Source organism: Macadamia integrifolia, chromosome 9 (genome assembly GCF_013358625.1).
Source record: "Macadamia integrifolia cultivar HAES 741 chromosome 9, SCU_Mint_v3, whole genome shotgun sequence".
NCBI classification, from domain to species: domain Eukaryota; kingdom Viridiplantae; phylum Streptophyta; class Magnoliopsida; order Proteales; family Proteaceae; genus Macadamia; species Macadamia integrifolia.
In genome coordinates this window covers 16,260,627-16,280,248 of record NC_056565.1, presented here as the reverse complement: position 1 = coordinate 16,280,248, position 19,622 = coordinate 16,260,627, and the positions used below count along the sequence as shown (strand labels likewise).

The 19,622-nt window shown below is 36.6% G+C and overlaps 2 protein-coding genes and 2 non-coding genes across 8 annotated transcripts; 3 read left to right on the top strand and 1 right to left on the bottom strand.

The window, feature by feature from the left end:
• The first annotated feature begins 1,310 nt into the window (after positions 1 to 1,310).
• LOC122090316 lies at positions 1,311 to 1,397 on the top strand. Its single transcript, XR_006143553.1, has one exon. It is a non-coding gene; the product is annotated as a small nucleolar RNA Z101 (small nucleolar RNA).
• A 226-nt stretch (positions 1,398 to 1,623) lies between these two features.
• Positions 1,624 to 1,711, top strand: LOC122090317. The gene has a single exon (XR_006143554.1). It is a non-coding gene; the product is annotated as a small nucleolar RNA Z102/R77 (small nucleolar RNA).
• Positions 1,712 to 9,074: 7,363 nt separating this feature from the next.
• Positions 9,075 to 16,988, top strand: LOC122089184 (pentatricopeptide repeat-containing protein At4g16835, mitochondrial). Of its 5 annotated transcripts, XR_006143255.1 has the most exons (5): positions 9,075 to 9,326; positions 11,735 to 13,905; positions 15,156 to 15,288; positions 15,403 to 15,504; positions 16,690 to 16,988. XR_006143255.1 is itself a non-coding variant. In XM_042658705.1 (2 exons), exon 2 carries the CDS (start codon positions 11,827 to 11,829, stop codon positions 13,840 to 13,842), a length of 2,016 nt encoding a protein of 671 aa, XP_042514639.1. In that variant the 5' UTR covers positions 9,076 to 9,326; positions 11,735 to 11,826; the 3' UTR covers positions 13,843 to 14,383. The 5 variants fall into 5 exon arrangements, 1 of the variants encoding a protein (XP_042514639.1); XR_006143258.1 differs by lacking the exon at positions 15,156 to 15,288; XR_006143257.1 differs by lacking the exon at positions 16,690 to 16,988 and having other exon boundaries at positions 15,403 to 16,663.
• A 165-nt stretch (positions 16,989 to 17,153) lies between these two features.
• LOC122089185 (gibberellin-regulated protein 5-like) lies at positions 17,154 to 18,819 on the bottom strand. The gene is made up of 4 exons (XM_042658706.1): positions 18,659 to 18,819; positions 18,528 to 18,575; positions 18,369 to 18,402; positions 17,154 to 17,565 (listed from the first exon to the last, which is right to left on the bottom strand). Exons 1-4 carry the CDS (start codon positions 18,740 to 18,742, stop codon positions 17,384 to 17,386), a joined length of 348 nt encoding a protein of 115 aa, XP_042514640.1. The 5' UTR covers positions 18,743 to 18,819; the 3' UTR covers positions 17,154 to 17,383.
• Between the last annotated feature and the right edge of the window lie 803 nt (positions 18,820 to 19,622).

The following is a 19,622-nucleotide window of genomic DNA, read 5'->3' as shown; positions in this document are numbered from 1 at the left end:
AAATGCCGAGATGATAAAAGTAGTTGTTTTTGTCATATCAGAATGTGAAACTGGGTTAGGTACTCCAATATTAATGGACAAGCGTCACAAACCTAATAAGAAGTTCAGAAACCTTTTCCAAAGTAATGGGGAAGGTTCTAAGAACACATACAATTAACATATATGAGTATTGAAGAATGAAGAGTGAATTCCATTTTCTAATGTTAACAAGGATGGAGCTCCTTGCAGAAAAAAATCTGGCTATTGTGCAAGTGGTGAGGTCTTTCAGGATCACCTTGGGAGGGTTGTATTAACTTTTACTGATATTTCTTTTTTTACAGGAATGCAATCAATTTAACAGCCGAAACAATAGTCATTCTTAAATAGGTTATACACGAGTTCTAATTAGTCTATAAATAGGTTTTAAACATGTCAGGTTGAATCGGGTTATTAATCGGTCGGATGATCATTGGATAGCACCTTTGCACTGAAATGACTGAATTATAATTGAGTTAGACTAGACAACAGGTTAATTAATTGGTATAAGCCCATGTACTACCGATGCTGTGTGCTGACCCGTCTTCAAACATTATAAACCAGCCCATGAACCTTGAGGCTACCTCCCAAGTCCCAACCTGTACCTACCCATGGTCGTCCATTTCCATCTCCATCTGAACCTGTCTAAACTCTGCCATCACAACCCATCATCTAGGTTTCAGGCTTAGACCCTTATGATCTTCATGGCCAGTCTACCTCTCTCCTCAATGCTTCAGCCTATTCTGGTCCCACCTTCACCCTATATGATGTCTTGTTTTCTATTCCATATGAAAGTTTGTGATAAGCTGGATTCTATTTATGCAAAATTATAGAGAGCGGGATCTCAAGGTCATAATTAAAAAGAACTCCCTCATTTGTTAGATCCAGTATTTGGTCTCATGGGCTGGGCTAAGCCTGGCCCACATCCAGTATAAATCCCTATATGGTTGTCGGAGCAGTTAAACTTGAACTGAATCTGCTCTTTCGGCGGCATACACTTCTTTACGACGTAGGCCGAAAGAACGAAATCCTGTGTTCCCCATGACTCCGTGTTAATGGACGGTCAGGATTCTCTCCTGTGCAACCACATTTGCAACCCAAAACCCTAACCCTAATAGCCGTCAAACCTATATATATTGACCTTTTTGCAGTTGATTAAGATCGACCTTCTCAGTTTTAGTTCCGTTCTCTTCAAGTTTCGAGCGTAGCGTGACTTCATCACAATCTCTCTCTCTCTCTCTCTCTCTTGCTCTTTCTTTTGGTGATTTCTGTGTTAAGTAGATGAAATTAGATGGGTGAGGCAAATGAGGAACCTCATGTTTAATGGGTAATTTGCGTCTGAATATCATTGATGCTATCACCTTGGAGATCTGATGCCTCTCCTTGCAAACCATCTCCTTCCCATCAGGATTTGCGGATGCCCTTTCTTTTCCAATTATTGGGGATTTTGTTTTATCCAGTTTACTTGATCATCTTCTTGTTTTGGATTTTGATTCTGTTTGCCATTGATTAATCGTTCTAATCTCGTTTTAAGATTTGTTTGATCTAAAATTTTTATTTGAAACAAATTCTTAACATTCTGAGAATGTGATTTGGGAGAAAGGAAGAGAATGAGATGATGATTTATGGATTGTTTCCCTATTGGTTTGATTGCCGCCGTGATGGCATCTAAAGTATTAGCTCTAGCTGATCATTCTCTCCCATCTTCCATCTTTACATCCCTTGGGATTTAGGTTGGATTGGTCAAATATTTTGTTAACATTGTTGATTCTGATGCTTGGTTTTCGAGAGCTGCGATTCTAGGGTTTTCTTTAGTACCAGATTTTGATCGAATTCGTTGTAAATGAGTAGATTGTTTTTTTTTTAATTAATCATACCCACAAACTAAGAACTTTGTAAAAATCAAAATATAAAAAAAAGTTTACTTTACAAAAGTAATTAGAGGATATTTATCCTCATTTGGTGTTGATTCCATTCCAAATACGTCTCGGTTTCAAAATTGGATTCCATTTACCTAAACATGACAAGATATTTGTCTTTGGATAACTCCATCGGATCTCAATTTCAGTTCTTTGACTATTAGTGAAAACGTAGTTCTCTGATACCGATCTGATCCAAACAAATGAGATTTAAGCTATCATTCTTAATCAAGAAATAAGAGAAAATTAGTTTAAAATCTAATAAAATGATATTTTTTGTCTAAGAATAGCCTTAAAAGTTGGAGCAAGGGTTGTTGACAAGTAAAATCTAATGAATTGACACCAATAGGTGTGAAAAATTAGCCAATTTGATATGAAATGGACAGAATGGGTTCTAAATTTGATAACTGCATCTAATGTTTAAAATAACTACCATATTCAACATTAATATATATACATCCCATATTTCACTAATGTTTAAAATAACTATAATATTCAACATTAATGTATATACATCCCATATTTCATAAGTTTTAAGATGTATCATTGAATATCTTTCAGTACCGATTCTAAATTCATATACTTCACATGTCTAAAGCTTTATTGAGCAATGGGATTAGGCTATGAGTTGTTCATTGTTGTTAACATGATCAATACATTCTCAAGGTGATATATGTTCAGTTATCTTTCTCTTTTTAATACGTTGAATTTGAGTTAAAGTAATATGATGAGAAATATAGTCCATTGAGTGAGTTTCAAGTTGAGAGAGAAATATATGGTTTATTAAGTAGGCATTATGTTAAAAAGATCAAGTATTAAAAAACGTCATAAACATGGGAACATGTTTTAAACACATACAGGATGAGAGTGTTTGAAGTTTGTTGTTTTTTCTAGTATATTTGGAAAACATATGGTAAAATGTGTTTTAAACTGTAAAAAACAGAAAAGAATCTAAAAACGGAGTTTTAAATGCGTTTTTATTAATAATGATTCGGACTAGACTAACCTATAAAATTGGGATTAAAATCACCAATATATAATAATAAGGTTCACTGTTGAAAATCTTTATCTAATATATAATAATAAGATTGTTTACCAAAAAAAAAAAATATATATATATATATATAATAACAAGATTCACTCATGGACCTTGCCAAGGGCATTTTTCGATATTTAATACCAAATTTTCGGAATGCATTTCGAAGTGGAGTCTGAGGCACAAAAGAATTTAAAGCTAGCCTAAACCACCTTCATGAGTATTTATCTATCATCGCCATATATGAAGTGTCTAATTCGTAAAACCCCCCAACCCTAAGAAATAAGAGTTCATATTGAGCTTTTCTTTCATGGAACCCAACCTTTGTTGGTCCTATTATATTACTAAAGATTTCCTGTGATTTTGCTTTATTAGAAACAACATTGACAGGCTTAGATTCAAATACTTGTGATAGACAAAAACAAGAAAAACAAAAAAGAAGGTATTTTGAAATTCTTATCAACATTAAATACATATAAGGCAATGAATTGTCCTTATGCAAACTCTAATACACTTTTTTTCGCATAATACTCAATGTTTACCCGAGGGGGAAAAAAAAAAACATATAGTAAGCAATGAGAGACCCATACTAACACTCTCTTTGTCTCTCTTTCGTATTTAGACCATGTCGATGTCTAGTATTGTGACCTGCCATTTTGAGAACGTCCAGTGCCAAAGTCATTGAATGAATAAGTTGCCAATCCATTAAAATGCATTATATAATGTACTTTATCTATTGGCTGATTTAAACGGTGTGGATCAGTTTAATTCACATTTATTTGACTAAAATCATAACTGCACCATTTACTAAATTGTTCCACTTTCTGAAACGTGACTGTTTAGTAAACGGTTTCGGTTTCCACGGTTTCTAAAAGGTTCCGGTTTCATGGTTTTAAACGGTTTTAGTTTCAATTTTTTTCCATACGGTTTGTAAAAAGGTTAATAATCGGATTGTTATAATTTGCAACCATTTCTAAACTGAAGATCATAAGCTTATCTAATAATAGTTGGCAACCACAAATAAGAGATTCTATATTAATGATGGTATGTCTTAATTTGATAATCTAGTGTTATTTTTTTGCATGGCTATTATCAAACATATAGAATTAATATCATACAACATCCAAATCCAACCTTCTATAGCATAAAATATTAAAATGATAGGTGGTTCAACCAAAACACCTCATCTGTGATAACAAATAATAACATATATGGATTACAAGTTCATGATCTAAAACCTAAACTTGAACTGAATTGTAATAAATCATACCAAAGCAGGATGGACACTTAATTTAATTGTTAATTGTTATACGGATTACTACCCTTGTTTTATTTAATTGTTATATGGATTAATCGGATCGGTTTAAATGGTTTCAATTCTATTTGAAACCAATGGATTTTGCTGTTAAAACCGACTCGACCCATTTAGCTAATCGGCCTAAAACTTGAAACCATAACCGCACCATTTACTAAACAGTTTTGAGATTTTGATGTAAATGGATCGGTTCGATTTCAATAAATGGTTTTGATTACAAATTCACATCCTTAGGGCAAACGATTTCACTTTGCAAAAGAGGCTGTTTCCAAAATTTGGAAACAGCCTTTCAAAATCCTTTCATATGCTTAATAAAATATAGGACATTGTATGTGCCCTGCACTTTAGTAGTCTCCTAAAAGGGTTTTGGTTTCTTAGGTTTTACTTAGCTTTAGGCTGGTTTTCAGTTGCCAAAAAAGCATCAACGCAAACCCCAAAATATCCAGCCAAATTGCCAGACTTTTCTGGCTGGGCTTTGGCTCATTTAGGTAGGAGTAAATTTATATATGATCATGGTGACACACCTTTATGTACGACGCACATGTTGATCAGTTGATGCACATGCCGAGGGTACTGGGGGACAAGGACACGATTCCACCCAATCATCCTCACTTTTAAATCCAATAACATTCTTCTCTGGTCTTTTTATTTCAGATCAGATCATATGGGTGAGCCCCTCTAACCAGGTTGATCTCTCTTGTACAAAAGGTTCAAGTAACTAGATAAGATCTGGCCCAGATTCAGTTGGAAATGGCTTGAACTATGCTTGTAGATTGTTGATAGTGGAATTGGATTGAGTTTCTTTTCACCCATGGTGAGGAGATACCTGGTCTTTGTTACCGTCGGATGTGACTCGGTACATATCAGATATTTTTGCCCTCAAAGATGTTGGTATTGTATTATATTTTGACCATTTTACCCTCCAATTTGACTTATACAATACTAATTCCTAAAACCCTGAGGGGGATAAATATGTCTCAATCTTTTTCATTGTGGTGAGGAGAAACTTTCTTGAAACCTTTAAAACCTAGTCTACAAAATTTGTAGAACCAACTTTAAGGAAGAATCTCTTGCCCTTGACCATCTATATCATCAAGGGGAAGGATATTTTCCAATTCGTTAATAGATCAATAGGGGTGAAAGAATCTCTGTGTCTTGTGTTATCTTCATCTCGTAAGTGACACTCTTCTGTGTGTGTGTGTGTGTGTGTGTGTGAGAGAGAGAGAGAGAGAGAGAGAGAGAGAGCCCAGGAACATACATAGAATTCTAATCTGCATAGTTGATCAATGATCATTAAAATCAGGAGACTGATTAAGCACCCCCTCATTTTGACAAAACAAGCCCCTATTAAGAAAGAGAGCTTTTCTTTATCAGACCAAGTAAGCACCTCTTTCACTATCATAGGGTGTGGCAATCTTGAACAATTATTAACATTGAAAATGTTTATTATCTTTCATAACAATACTAAGAGAATTTCCAATGCTTGAATTTCATCACTACCTAACAGTGATCCTAGCAAGTTAAATCAAAATTTCAATCAACAACTCAAATTTCAAATTGTGTGTAATATCTACCGATTTATTGACATAACACCAATTAATAATGGGTATCCTTCAGAATTAGCAAACTCTGTTCAGCAACATTAAAGGCTTCTAACCATATATGCAATAATAACTGAGCCATCTTTTTGAAACAAATGAATAGTAATTCCATTCTTTTTATACATAATTGTATAGGTACATGTCTCTCTCTCTCATCTCCTAAAACATTCTACCCCTAGTGATCTACTGGAACTCAAAAACTGACTTTAAAATCAGTAAAAGAAAATTCTAGACTCAATTTCCCCACCTAGACAAGAAAATTTAAGAAAAAAGAGTAGAAGGAACTGCAAAAATGTAGAGTCTGTACTGCTCTTTCTTGTTGAGATCTCCTTCCTTGTATGAGCTCCTTATTTTGGATCTGAAGCAAGGAAAGGAAAATTTAGGAAGTTGATGCTACTTCTTGTTCTGGGTAGGATTCGACATGCTTGGAGGAGCCTTCTTTAAGCTTGGTTCCACAGCTTTCTTGGGCTCTTTCATTTGTCCATTGATGTTCTTTAGATTTGCAGAAACTGAATCCAAAGACAATAACAATCTCCTTGATTGGTTTCTTTCTCTTGGGCTTTTCCTTTCTTGGTGAAGAGATAGGACAGAACACATTAGAAGGAGAATGAAAATCAAAGCAAAGAGAAAAGAAGCAAGAGCTTTGGAACTGTTCTTCATGGCAGTTGGGTGAAAAGAAGATGAATGAGATGGTTAAAAGATGGACTTGATTTAGTTTATATTGGGAATTCTTCTAAGAGAATGTGAGCTTGGTTTTTGGATTTAAGAAAGAAAAAAAGAAGTTAAAATCTAACTGTGGATTATCCCTTTTTCTTTAAGAGGTTGGTACTTGGGAAACCCCCATGACCATGTGATGCTTATTTGACTATTCCATTAATATGAACTTTTTTTAGCAATTCTCAAATCTTTAGCTATAAGACTCATGTGACTAGGCACGTGACACTGACTCCTCTCCCTTATTTATTCCTTCTGATTTGATCTCTATCTAGTTAGTAGTAGTAACACATCTAGCTTAAGCTAAACCAGCTAAGTTAAGCTGGGGAAGCTAGCTTTCCACTGCACCATTTAACCATCACCTTCCTTAGCTCCTTTATCATCTTGAACCTTGTGGACTTGTCTCAGATCATGTCAGGTCATGGTTCAAACGGAATCCGGCCTACGGTTCAACCAGTCCATGGGTCTATTTCATTAATCTATGGAATGCTTATTTCCACTTTTGTTATTTTCTTCTAGCTGAAGATTCCATTCAGAGGGTACAAAACTTTTCAAACAGTACTGTGCTTTGAGCAATAAAAAACAGGGGATGGGAAAGACCCTTCCATGATTCCATCTATCTTTTCAGTTTTTGAACTTGGAACTTAAAAAATTAGTAGGGTTTGTCAGTAAAATTGGCACTATTTGTATTATAGTTAATACTTAAATGTGAGAACCCTTAAGACCAGCTTGTTCCAGATTCAAAGATGGATTTGAATTTGGAACATGGATTTTATCAACTTGGGCATTTTTATAAGAAGTCCTTCCACTTGCCCAAAACTTATCAAACCTCTTTAATGAAGAATATAGTGAGGACACTTGACCAATAAAATAAATGAAATCTATCTTAGGGGTGCTTATTTCCAGTCCTTTTACTGATCATGTTACTTTCTTCCAAGCTGAAGACTTCACTAATCACAAGGTACAAAACTTTTCAAACAGTACCATGCTTTGGAGCAATATAATACAGAAGTGGGATAGACCCTTCCTTCCATCTTCTTAGGGTTTGAACTGGGAACTTAAAAAATTAGTAGGGTTGTCAGTGAAATTGCATTATTTGAATTTCAGTTAATACTTAAAGGTGAGGACCCTTAAGACCAACTTGTTCCAGATTCAAATGTGGATTTGGAACATGGATTTGATCACATTGAGGCTTTTTTTTTTTTTTTTTTTTTGTATAGGAAGTCCTTTCCACTTGCTCAAACCTTATCAAACATCTTCGATGAAGAATATGGTAAGGACACTTGACCAAAACTGTAAAGGGTTTGTTATTTTGACTATATAAGTAGCTTTGTCTCAGTAATGGTGATGTCACTTCCATTTTATTTAAGAGAGACTGAGGCTGTTCATTGTTTATTTATAGTAAGACTGCAACTGCATCATCTAATGTAGATGAAATTTTATGACAGATCTGGTCATGGACTCATGTCATGAATTATAAAGAAGATATTGGCATGTTTCATGAGACTCTGATTCAAAACAAGACATGTGAAATAGAAGATTCTCCCATGGAGTAAAACTATGGTGTTGCTCTCTGATATTCAAACTATTTGATCCATAGATCAGATGTTTTATATTGGAAACACATGGATTATTAAAACATGTTAATTGATAAAGGCCTGTTCATATAACAATATGATGGACCAGCTATTCCTGTAGTCCCTTGGATAGATCAACTAGGTTTAGACATATGTCATGATGAGTCATGACTGTATTTTTATGTCTCCCTAAAAATCTTCCAACTTAAAAATTGTTAGACTAGATATCTTCAAATTTTGATTCATGACTTGTGAGAGCAGGTAGATTTCCAGATGGAAAGCTGCACTATGTCGAGTATCTCTGTATGTATCTATCCTACTGCAAATTGATTCATATTCAAATATCATACACATGGCCTCTCTTTAAATATGAAGACCTTTGAGTTTCTAGTTTGGACAAAGTTTTCCTGAGCTGCGTCATGAATTCACCATGTGATAAAAGGGATGAGACCTCGTGCATCCCCCCTCAAGGGGCTTGGATTACCATGGGGGCATGGAAACTCGGTCGTTACACTTTAATGCAATAAGCCTTTTGATTCCATCTTTCTCTTTTTTAGTATGAAATCGTTTTCTTTTTTACCATTTTCGAAGTAAGAAGGTTTTTCCTTTTTTGGGCTATGTTTGATTGTCAATAATTGAAAAGAACAAAAAAATTGATCATAAAAAAATAGACATATAAATCAATCATTGACTTAACAGAGGCATCACAACAAGTCGTTAAAGAGTTGATTCAATGATTATCTGAGTCAACTAGGTAAGACTGCCCAATTCAACTCAGTTACTTGGGAAACTCTTGTGACTCAGTCCGAGTGTTCGAAATGAAAAACCCAGTCGAAAAGTAAAGTCTACTGTAAAGAAAAAACGAAACAAAACAAAGCGAAACGAAACGAAACGAAACGAAACGAAACGGCGACCTAACCCGTCACTTCCCTCTTCCTCCCTCATGTCTTCATTCTCCTTTGCCCGAAACCCATCCCTGACCTCCCTGCGGAAATCCATCTCTCCTCCCACAGTTTTTTCTCTCCCAGCGGTGGTTCGGCGACCGGCGCTAGGTCCAAAGCAACGGCAGGCTGCGCGGCACAACAATCCCTGAAGTCCTAGACTCCTCGAGCAGCAGCGAACACTCCAAGCAGCGACCTGCGGAAATAGGTTAGAAACAGAGAAAACCCATCTTTCCCCTTCTCTCTCTCTCTCTCTCTCCTTGTGCGCTACAGGGATTGGTTCATGGTTGATATGATTGATTCCTGATGGTTGATCAGATGGCCGTAGTATAATAATTAAATTTCAGGCGGGTTAAATTTGTTGAAAGTAGTTTTTATTTAATTTTTTTTTTTTTTTGTAGTTGGGGAAGGTATCCATTGTGTGCTATTTTTTCGTCTATAGGTGTTTGTTTCTCTCTTATTATGCATGAAACCATTCCTGCATCCTAAGTAATTTTATGATGTGGAGTCAGTGGGGTTCTGGTAAAAGGTTTTCTTTTGTGTGGCACTATAGATTTTGTTTCTTTTGGCAGCGAACACTCCAATCTTATTAAGCATGAGCCCCATCTCTGCATTCTACATTAACGATGTGGATGGTCTGCTTGTCGAGCTCACATCCATGTCTGGTTTATTGCTATTTTATCTGATGAATAGCTGCCGTTTCATATTTCATATTTAGGAGAATAAAAGAGTCAAGTAAGACACATGAAAACCTCTCTCCCTCTCTCCTTATTGTAGTGTAAATCCCTTGCATTGTCTGTAACTCTGTATCCCTTGACAATGAATATTTTTCGTAAGTTGTTGTATCCCTTGACAATGAATATTTTGTATTTTGCAACCTTTGTTTATGTAATTTTGTATGCAGTTTGTGAATCCCTTCTGAGATGTTAGCAATTTGTAGTCCATTAATAATAGGTTGTGAATTGTGGAATGGAATATGGATCCTATCTCATTTGCAGTTGCTTTGAATTTGGATGCTGACATTTAGGTAATTATTTACTAATTTCTGCAAGTATGTTGCCGTTTATTTTTGTGTGCAATATTGAAATTTAACGTTTATAACACGAACAATTTTTTTTTTTTTTTTGGCATTTTTAAAATATTTGATTGTATGTTCTGAGCCATTTAAAACACACCTGTACCGAACACGGTTCCTTTGCGATTCCCGTTTCAACTAATTATGATTGTGAATGAAGAAATGCTAGCCACCCCCTCTAGTGGAAGTACCCTTCAGACACATTTGTTTGAATAGGTACACATCTCCAGATTGAATGGTGGAGATTTAATCATCTGGAAAAGATTCCAAATCAAGGCTTATCGATTTTCTACATACTATCTTGAGATGTTTCTAGAATATACACTTGTCCATACATTGTATCATACCTCTTCACATGTATAGATCTCTCTAGAAGATTATAGATCACTCCACAAGTATAGAGACTTGTCTATACATAGAGATACAACTGTACAAACACAGCACATCTAACTATAAATACAACAGGCCGGCTAGAGGAGAAAACAATAGAGGTATTTGTGAAACTCTTCAATGTTCTTAAAATGGTAAAAGCTAAGAATTTCCTCACAAGTTTCAAAATGCCGGTAAAATACAAAAACAATCTAAGCACGTCAGAATGGTAGGACACATTGTTGCAATTGCCTTATAAACTTGAATCTACGCTACGTCTGATAAGTCACGCTATAAAGTACGAGTGAAGTTGGACTTCTTGAACCTTTCCTCATTGGTGTAGGTGGCTAACTTACCATCAATGTTCTTCCATTCATTAACCCTTTAGTAAATTTGTTTGGATTTTGGACATTTTGGTCCCCATCTTGGATTCATGAATGTCTATTGAATTTGCCTATGAAATTCTTATCGGAGAGGGCCTCACCCCCTACATCCACTTAGCTCAGCAACAAGGATGCATGGCAGTTAACATACCCTCATTTAGAATGAGCCTCGGTTAATTAAGAGTTTTATGACTCATCATCTTGTCATTGCAGTGAGCACTATCTTCCCATCTAATTGGAATAGGTAAAATATAATAGTACTAATCAAGTCATCCAATGATTTCATTTTTACCCTTTGAACCTGTTTCCAAGGATCTTCTATCACATAGGTTGTGTGTTCATCACATTGACTTTGAATTACAGGTCTTACACCTATTCTTTTTCAAACCTAAAAAAGAAACTTTTGTAAACCTTACCCCACGTGATTATATTAGTATTTCCAAGTCATTCCATATTTGGTTACATAAATTCACTTTACTTTGCATCTAAATCCCTTGGATTTGAAATGTACAATGAAAACTAAATATAAAATGCATCATTACTGAATATGGTAAGAAACTTAAGTAGTTTATACAATCATGTTGGATAATAATTACAAAAGTTTCCTTTTTAGGTTTAAGAATTTCACTTCCCATCCCTTTAATTTCCCTTGCAACCAAATGGAGCCTGAGGTCGAATCCTTGCTTTTCGTTCCTCACAATTTTGTGTTTTTGAAGTGAATGAAACCATCTTTTGCAACTCAATTTTGAATTGTAGGCATCTCATATAATCTGTGTTTCTGTTTTGCAGCCAAATGTGGAACCTGTTTTGGACAGCTAGAAAAGGTGATATCCCAATGAATATTGTCTCTCTTTTGAGTTTTGAATAAACAATGGCTGCCAATGTCCCTCCGAGTTACTAGAAAACATCTTTTTATTTTCTTCTCTGCTGTCTTACAAAAAACCAGAAAGAAAAATGCTCCCTTCTCGACCTTTACATTACCAAATCCAAATGCCAGACAACCTTCTGATTTGGCAGAAAGAAGTCACTTGGTTCCCACCGATAACATAGCAACATCAAGATCGTCCTATGGGAAATCTTCACTCTTTGATCAACGTCGGTTAAGTGATGTTGTTTCAGCGAACAAGATTATCATGAACTACATTCGAGAAGGTGATTTGGATTCTGCACTATGTGTATTCGAGAGCATGACAATTAGAACAACAGTTACTTGGAATTCCATGTTGGCTTGGTATTCCAAAACGCCTGGGAAATTGAAGGAGGCACGCCAATTGTTCGATCACATTCCTCAACCAGATGTCGTCTCATTTAATACCATGTTAGCATGTTATTTTCGTAACTCTGACATTGAAACTGCTCGGGTTTTCTTCAATAGAATGCCAGTTAAAGATCCAGCATCATGGAACACGATGATCTCTGGTCTCTCCCAGAATGGGAAGATGGATGAAGCTCATGAGCTCTTTTTGGTTATGCCAGAGAAGAATAGTGTCTCCTGGAGTGCCATTATATCGGGTTATATTGAGGCTGGGTATTTGGACTTGGCGGTGGAATTGTTTCAGCAAGCTCCAGTTAAGAGTGTGATTGCATGGACAGCAATGATTACTGGGTTTATGAGGTCTGGGAAAATTGAATCAGCAGAGGAGTTATTTGCAGAGATGCCTGCAAGGAATTTGGTGACTTGGAATGCCATGATTGCTGGTTATGTCGAGAATTCTGAGTCCGAGGAAGGCTTGAAGCTTTTCAGGAGGATGGTCAAGGAGGGAATCAAGCCTAATCCATCCACCATCTGCAGTGTTTTATTGGGTTGTAGTAACTTATCTGCATTGCAATTGGGTAAGCTGGTACATCAACGTATCCATAAATCACCATTGTATCTTCACACGACCGTTGGGACTTCATTGCTTAGTATGTATTGCAAATGTGGGGACTTAGAGGACGCAAAGAAGTTATTTAATGAGATCCCCCGAAAAGATGTTGTTTCATGGAATGCTATGATTTCCGGGTATGCCCAACATGGCTTTGGTGAGAAAGCAATTCAGTTGTTTGATGTGATGAAGGGTGAGGGAATCAAGCTAGATTGGATCACCTTTGTTGCAGTTTTGTCAGCCTGTAACCATGCAGGATTAGTAGATCTTGGAATTCACTATTTTAATTCTATGGAAAGCTGCTATGGAATTAAAGCCAAGCCGGATCACTATACATGTATGGTTGATCTGCTTGGTCGAGCTGGTTTGCTAGACGAAGCAGTAGATTTGATAAAGAAAATGCCTTATAGTGCACATTCTGCCATATTTGGTACTCTTTTGGGGGCTTGTAGAATCCACAAGAACTTGGAATTGGCTGAATTTGCTGCCAAAAACCTGCTTGATCTTGATCCAACGAATGCAGCAGGTTACGTTCAACTTGCCAATGCCTATGCTGCTATGAAAAAGTGGGACCATGTTGCAAGGGTTCGCCAATTAATGAATGCTAGTAAGGTTATGAAGGCACCTGGGTATAGTTGGATTGAGGTAGGAAGTGAAGTTCATGAGTTCAGATCGGGAGATAGAGTTCACCCCAAATTGGCTTCTATACATGAAAAATTAGATGAGCTGGAGAGGAGGATGAAGGTAGCAGGGTACGTGCCAGATCTTGATTCTGCATTGCATGATGTAGGGGAGGAGCAAAAGGAGATGATACTGTCAAGGCACAGTGAGAAATTGGCAATTGCTTTCGGGCTGATGAATACACCCAGTGGCACTCAAATACGGGTATTCAAAAACCTTAGAGTCTGTGGCGATTGTCACAATGCCACCAAGTACATATCTGAAATTGAAGGTAGGGAAATTATTGTTAGGGACACAACAAGATTCCACTATTTTAGAAATGGGAGATGCTCTTGTGGTGACTATTGGTGACCATGTGAGGTTTGATTGGAGATTCCTATGAATGAGCCAGAAGAGATTGTACCTGAAGATAAGGTGACTCGATTTGTGACTTTTCTCGATTTGTTCCTTTGCTTTGGAGTGCATATTTCTTGCTTCCAGCATGGTGGTTTTGATAATTTTTTTGTTTTCTTTTGAATGATAAGAGTTAAATATTGACAAAAAGGAAACTTAATTAGGTCATTTCCTATGTATCTATCAGAAAATAAGATCATCTCTATGTATAACTTAATAAGGTCATTTCCTATTTATCTATCAGAAAATAAGATCATCCCTATGTATCTTATCAAAAGTAAGGCCATCCATGTGAATTAATTTAAGTTAAATGTGTTTATCTGTTTGACAGGTCAGCCCATGACCTAGAATAGTTGTAACAAATATTTGTTTCCTTTGGTTCTAGTTTAGCAGCCTCTATATGAAATGATTTTGAAGAATAAGTTTGTTAGTCTAGACCTGTTTTCAATATTTGAATCCCCCTCCAAAGTAAGTAAAAGTGGGAATTTATGTTCAAGCATTCACATAATTGTCATGTATGTGGTTTTTTTAATTTGTGTGTTTGAGAGAGATATTTGGTGATGATGAATGAACTAGCTTGCTTGAATGATGAGGTTCTGTTTTTTTATTTTCTTATTTGTGAAATCATCCATTAGATAACAAGGATGTTCCATACTTTAAAAGGAGTTCCTATGATAGTTTTGATCAACCCTACATAATCTTTAACTTAATCTCACAGGTTGCTAAAAAGGGCTATTAGTTTCTACGACCCTTGACTTCACAACATTTTACATCTAACCTGACAGTCATAGTGAATCAATATGACCTTTATTGGATTCTATTTTTATCATCTTTGTGCCTTAATGGAATTAGGGCATGCTGATGTCTTGGTCCAAAGCTGGTAGGACTGTGGTTCAACTAACCTACATTTGTTGAGCAATTGAACAATCACTTTTGTCCAAGTCATTTGATTTTCTCTTGGTTCTTATGCAAGTTTGTTTAAATATCAGACCTTCTGTCGAAGTCATCCAGTATGAGCCACTGTTACTATCGTCAATTTAGATTTTAGGGACCAAAGTCTGTTTGCCTAAAGTTACTGTGGTTTTCAATTTTTAACCATATCATTTGCACAAGGTGAATTCAAAAATTCCAGTGACCTCACTTATATTGCACAAGGTGAATTCAAAAATTACCATGCATCTCTTGATTGTCTTATGACAAACTTTTTGGCGGGGTACCTATCATTCAGTGCATTCTTTTCTTCTGTTCTTTTTCATTGCCTGTTAAAATAGGAGATGACTCTTGATGAGTATGAGAAGCTACTGAAGAAAAAGGAAGATTTGCAAGTGCTGCAAATCAAGGAATGGAAGGTTGATGTGGACGAAAGAGTTTGAATCTATGCAACAGCTAGCTTTCTGGCAAAAAGTACAGCGATGATGTCTCTATTAAATTTCTGTGCCTCCTTGATATTCTCTTAAATTCTTCTACTAATCAAGTTGGACCAAATATCTTAACTTTCTTTGCTTGGTTTATATTTAGGGCTGTGATAAGGATGAGTGGAAAGTGATTGCTGATAAGGAAGAGAAAGCCATGATATGTGTTGAACTGAAGACATATTGCAGTAGGACCAAGAAAAGCCAGGTCTAGCGTGGCCCAGCCTATTTTCAGGCTTGCCTCCACTTTGTTTCTTGTTTTCAGTTGTTTCTTTTATGTTTGAAGTTTGTTAGAGTCAGTCCTGGTTCAGCCGGTGGTTCAATTGTTTCAGTGTGAGTTAGATATTTTATTTATTGTTTCAAGTGTACAAGTTTGGGTCCACATCCTTTTTAAAGGCCACTTTAAAAAAGAATGTCCACTGTTAATAGGGACCGGCTAGCGGGTGTTAAAGCTGATCTGATCTGCTCTTGCGTGGAGAGAATTCTTCCTTGTGGAATCAAGGTGTGATTGGTGTGAATCCAATCAACAACTTGCGGCGGAAGCCCGGGTGCCATTTCCTGTTGTTTTATCATTCTTTAATGTACTGTTCTTTAATTTACTTCACTGCAATTCTCTCCATTAAAGCGATTTCCTATCATATCTTCTCTAGGATTGTTGCTTTTAAAGGTGAATTACAAATATAATCTAAGTTCAGATATCAGAATTATACTGCTGCCTTCTCCTGACCGAACCCGCCCAAAAAATAAAAATAGAATAAAATAAGTTGTTCTTGCTGATGTCGGAGACATCTTTATCTGAGGAGACTTCATCGTTTGGCTCCTCAAAAATGATGTTAGGATCGGCGGCCAGCTCATCCTCGGAATCCGAAAAGAAAACAGAGACAGAACGGAAGACCATACTCTGTTTTCAATTTTTTTAATCTGTTGGTTAAATTATAAAGTCCTATATCAACTAGGATTGCTTCAAGACTTGAAGATTAAATTTGATGCAGGTTATTTTCTATTATTTTCAGTTGAAAGTAATACCATAGATTGATATTCTGTTGGGTTTAATAATTCTGCAATTTGTTCCTTAATCTGAGTTCTGGTTTGACAGTTGGCTCTTATTCTAGTGGTACTCGGATTCTCCCATAAACTCTGATCCAACCATTGGATCAGTCTGAGATTTTCAGCTAAGATCACACCCCTAAAAGGAGAATTCGACCTGGTTTTCCACCTGATCTGATTTTGTGATTTGATCCTATTGATTTTCTCCCTAATCTGGGTTTGCTTTCTCGGGTTGCGATTCTGTTTTTGTACTGTGTACTCTTTAAATCTGATAGTCTGATATTTCAGTCCTCTGTTTTCTGCGTTCCATCTGTTCAAGGTGGTTGATTGTTATACTGCCGTGCAGGTTCACGCCAGGTGCTCAAGAATAACATGTCTCTTAAGATGTTGAAATTGATGCACCCACCTTCTCTGCAGGGTGTAACTTATTTACAGGGATACACTTTGATGTTCAAGAATACACAAGCTAGTTTGAAATGCAATTCCTGGGTGCTTGAAACATCTGTGCTTCTAGTGATTCAGAAAATGGAGTATACATTAGCAACAGTGATGTGACTGGATTCTGTTAAAAATCCAGCGAACCGGAACTGTTTAATAGACAGTTTGGAACCATTTAATAAACGGTTTGGATTTGATTTTTATTTCTATCCTCAACCATGCTGAATCGAACCAAATTGAACCGTTTAACTGAAACCACACCATCTAATAACCCCTGTGAATTCAACTAATCAACATCACATGATGTATTCCATAGAACTGGCCTGGAAAATATGTTAGTGCGGGTTACCTTAACCTTCTGATCAAAGAGCATCTACTAATCGGATGGTCAGATGAGCATTCAAGCTTAACATTACACATTCTATAAATAAAAATAAGGAAACATATTTATCCAATCTTAATCTCTTACGAAGATTGAACAAATTACGTCAACAACAAAGAAAGTAGAACTCATTCTTCCTTAAATGTAAAGGAAGATACTTTGGTCTTTATAATAAGGTAGGCTTGATGTTAATAGAGAAGATCTGCTCTTGTGACTTCTTCTAAGGACATTTAGGGCCTCCTCTCTTGGTCTTCCAGTTGTTATAACAAGGGCAAACTTGTTTGTTACCACTAGTGCCAGGGGGAACACATCTACACTTGTAACAACACTTCTGGCAGTAGTACATGCATGGCTTCTTGTAGGATGTCTTTGAACACCTGTATTGGCATGCACTTGGGCACTCTGCAACAACTCATCACAACCACAGATCTAAAATCACAACCCTTTCTTTCAAAATTCTTAAACATAATTATCATTATTTATAACAAAGTGAATCACCTAGGTCTGCCTGAATAGGTCTGAAAGCTTGTGTAAGTTGGTGAAATTACCAGGCCTTACCCAATCCCAAGCCCAACCAGGCTACTATGCTCAAGCCCAAATAAGTTTTTGGGTTGTATTGTTCTGTTGGGCTTAGGCCCATGGATTTATCACAGGTATTACTTAGACATGTGTTAGGGATTTGGTTACTTGTAAGTTCCCACATTTGATTACTCACTTTCGATGTGGGATTATTACAGCCGTCATTCGTGTGGAACCCTAACAATGTGCTACTTCTTAATCATAGTAAGTTTGTCAACTAGGATTGAGTTTTCCTTCATCCCTAGTGAAGAGAGAAATTCTCATGTGATCTGACCCTCTGATTACACCCAAAAAGGTTATTTTGGACCTTTACCTGTTCCAAGAGTCCAATCACCATCGGTGAAGCAAAACTTTGGCTATCTAACAATTAAGGAATCTGGTTTATAAACTTTTACCTCCCTATTTTTCTAGAACAGAAAGGAACAAAACTAATCAGGAAAATCCTAGCCATCCATTGGATTCAGAGGCCCATATATTCAGGCTAGCATTGTCTACCCACCACTTGAATGATTCAGACATTGAGTCTCTGAGCATGAATAAGAGATCCAAGATCTAAAAATGGGGGAAAAAAAAATCTAGAGAGAGAGAGAGAGAGAGAGAGAGAGAGAGAGAGATCTTCTTCCTACCTGCCTGTGTGAGACCTGAGTGCTTGTGCTTACGCTGCAACCAGTTAAAAAAAAAAAAAAAAAAATCATGAGAGTCAAGAAGTTCAGAATAAAATCAGTAAAGACAAGCAACCAAGAAGTCAAGAAATCATAAGTACTTGCAATTTTGGTTTTCCTTACCTTTGTTGTAGTAGCTAGACTGGTCTTAAATTCCCACTCTGGCTGGACCTATAAAACAAGAAAAAATAAATGTGAGAAGAGAAGAGTAGTAGATTTAAAAGGGAAATGCTCATTCTGATGAAGAAACTCACCAGGGTTGCAAAAGCTGCAATCCCTTCAAAGCAAAGGAAGAGGAGGAGAACAAGATGAAGAAGAGGAAGAACAGATCTCTCCATTGTTAACTTTAACTTGAAAGCTAAGAGCTTTGAAAGTGAGGAGTGAGCAAATACCAAGTGGAAGTGAGGATCCAATTTATAATAAAATCAATAGAAGGAGAAGGGGAAACAGTTACATTGAAAGTCTCACCAAACCGTTTCCAATAGTATGACACCGACACTTTATTTGATTTTTAATTTCTTTTTCTGTGCCGCTTAGCATTTAATACATGTGGGGTACACTTTGGTACTTAATTAATGAACTCCTCAATTAGTTAGTTAGAGAGAAGAACTACTGCAGATCTCTCACACCGTACGGTCCTTACGGTGCCTGTTTGGAACTTAAAATTTAAACTGGAAATGTGGGAATTTATAAATTGTTTTTGAGTTCCAAGTGGAGAAATGATGGGAATTTCCTTGGCATAAATTAGAAATAAGCACATGGAATGGTCGAATATGCAGAACCGGATTCAACCAGGGTGCAAAAGGGTTGGTTCAATGAACCCAAGGACCTTAGGGCCTAAACGGTGCGGGCGAGAGAAGTTTTCAAATTTTTGTTGAATTGAATTGTTTTCAACATAGAAAGTCTCTTTGCAAAGTGGAGGTAAGACTACATACATTATGATCCTCCCTACATCCTGTCGAGGTAGTAGCCTCGTGGATTGGGTATGCCTTGGATTTTCCTCAAATCTTGTAGACCAATCTAATATATAAAATGGTCTTCCATATAAAGGTTGTTGGCAAGGGGAGTCCACATCCTCTATATAACAAGAGGTAAAGTGCAATGAACATCAGATGGCTGAGAGTATCTAGTCACACGCCCCAAGGGTTCTCAACCACTGATGCTCACTGCACCGGTGTAGCCGATACAGATGATTTTCACATTGGTGAGGTGGGAATA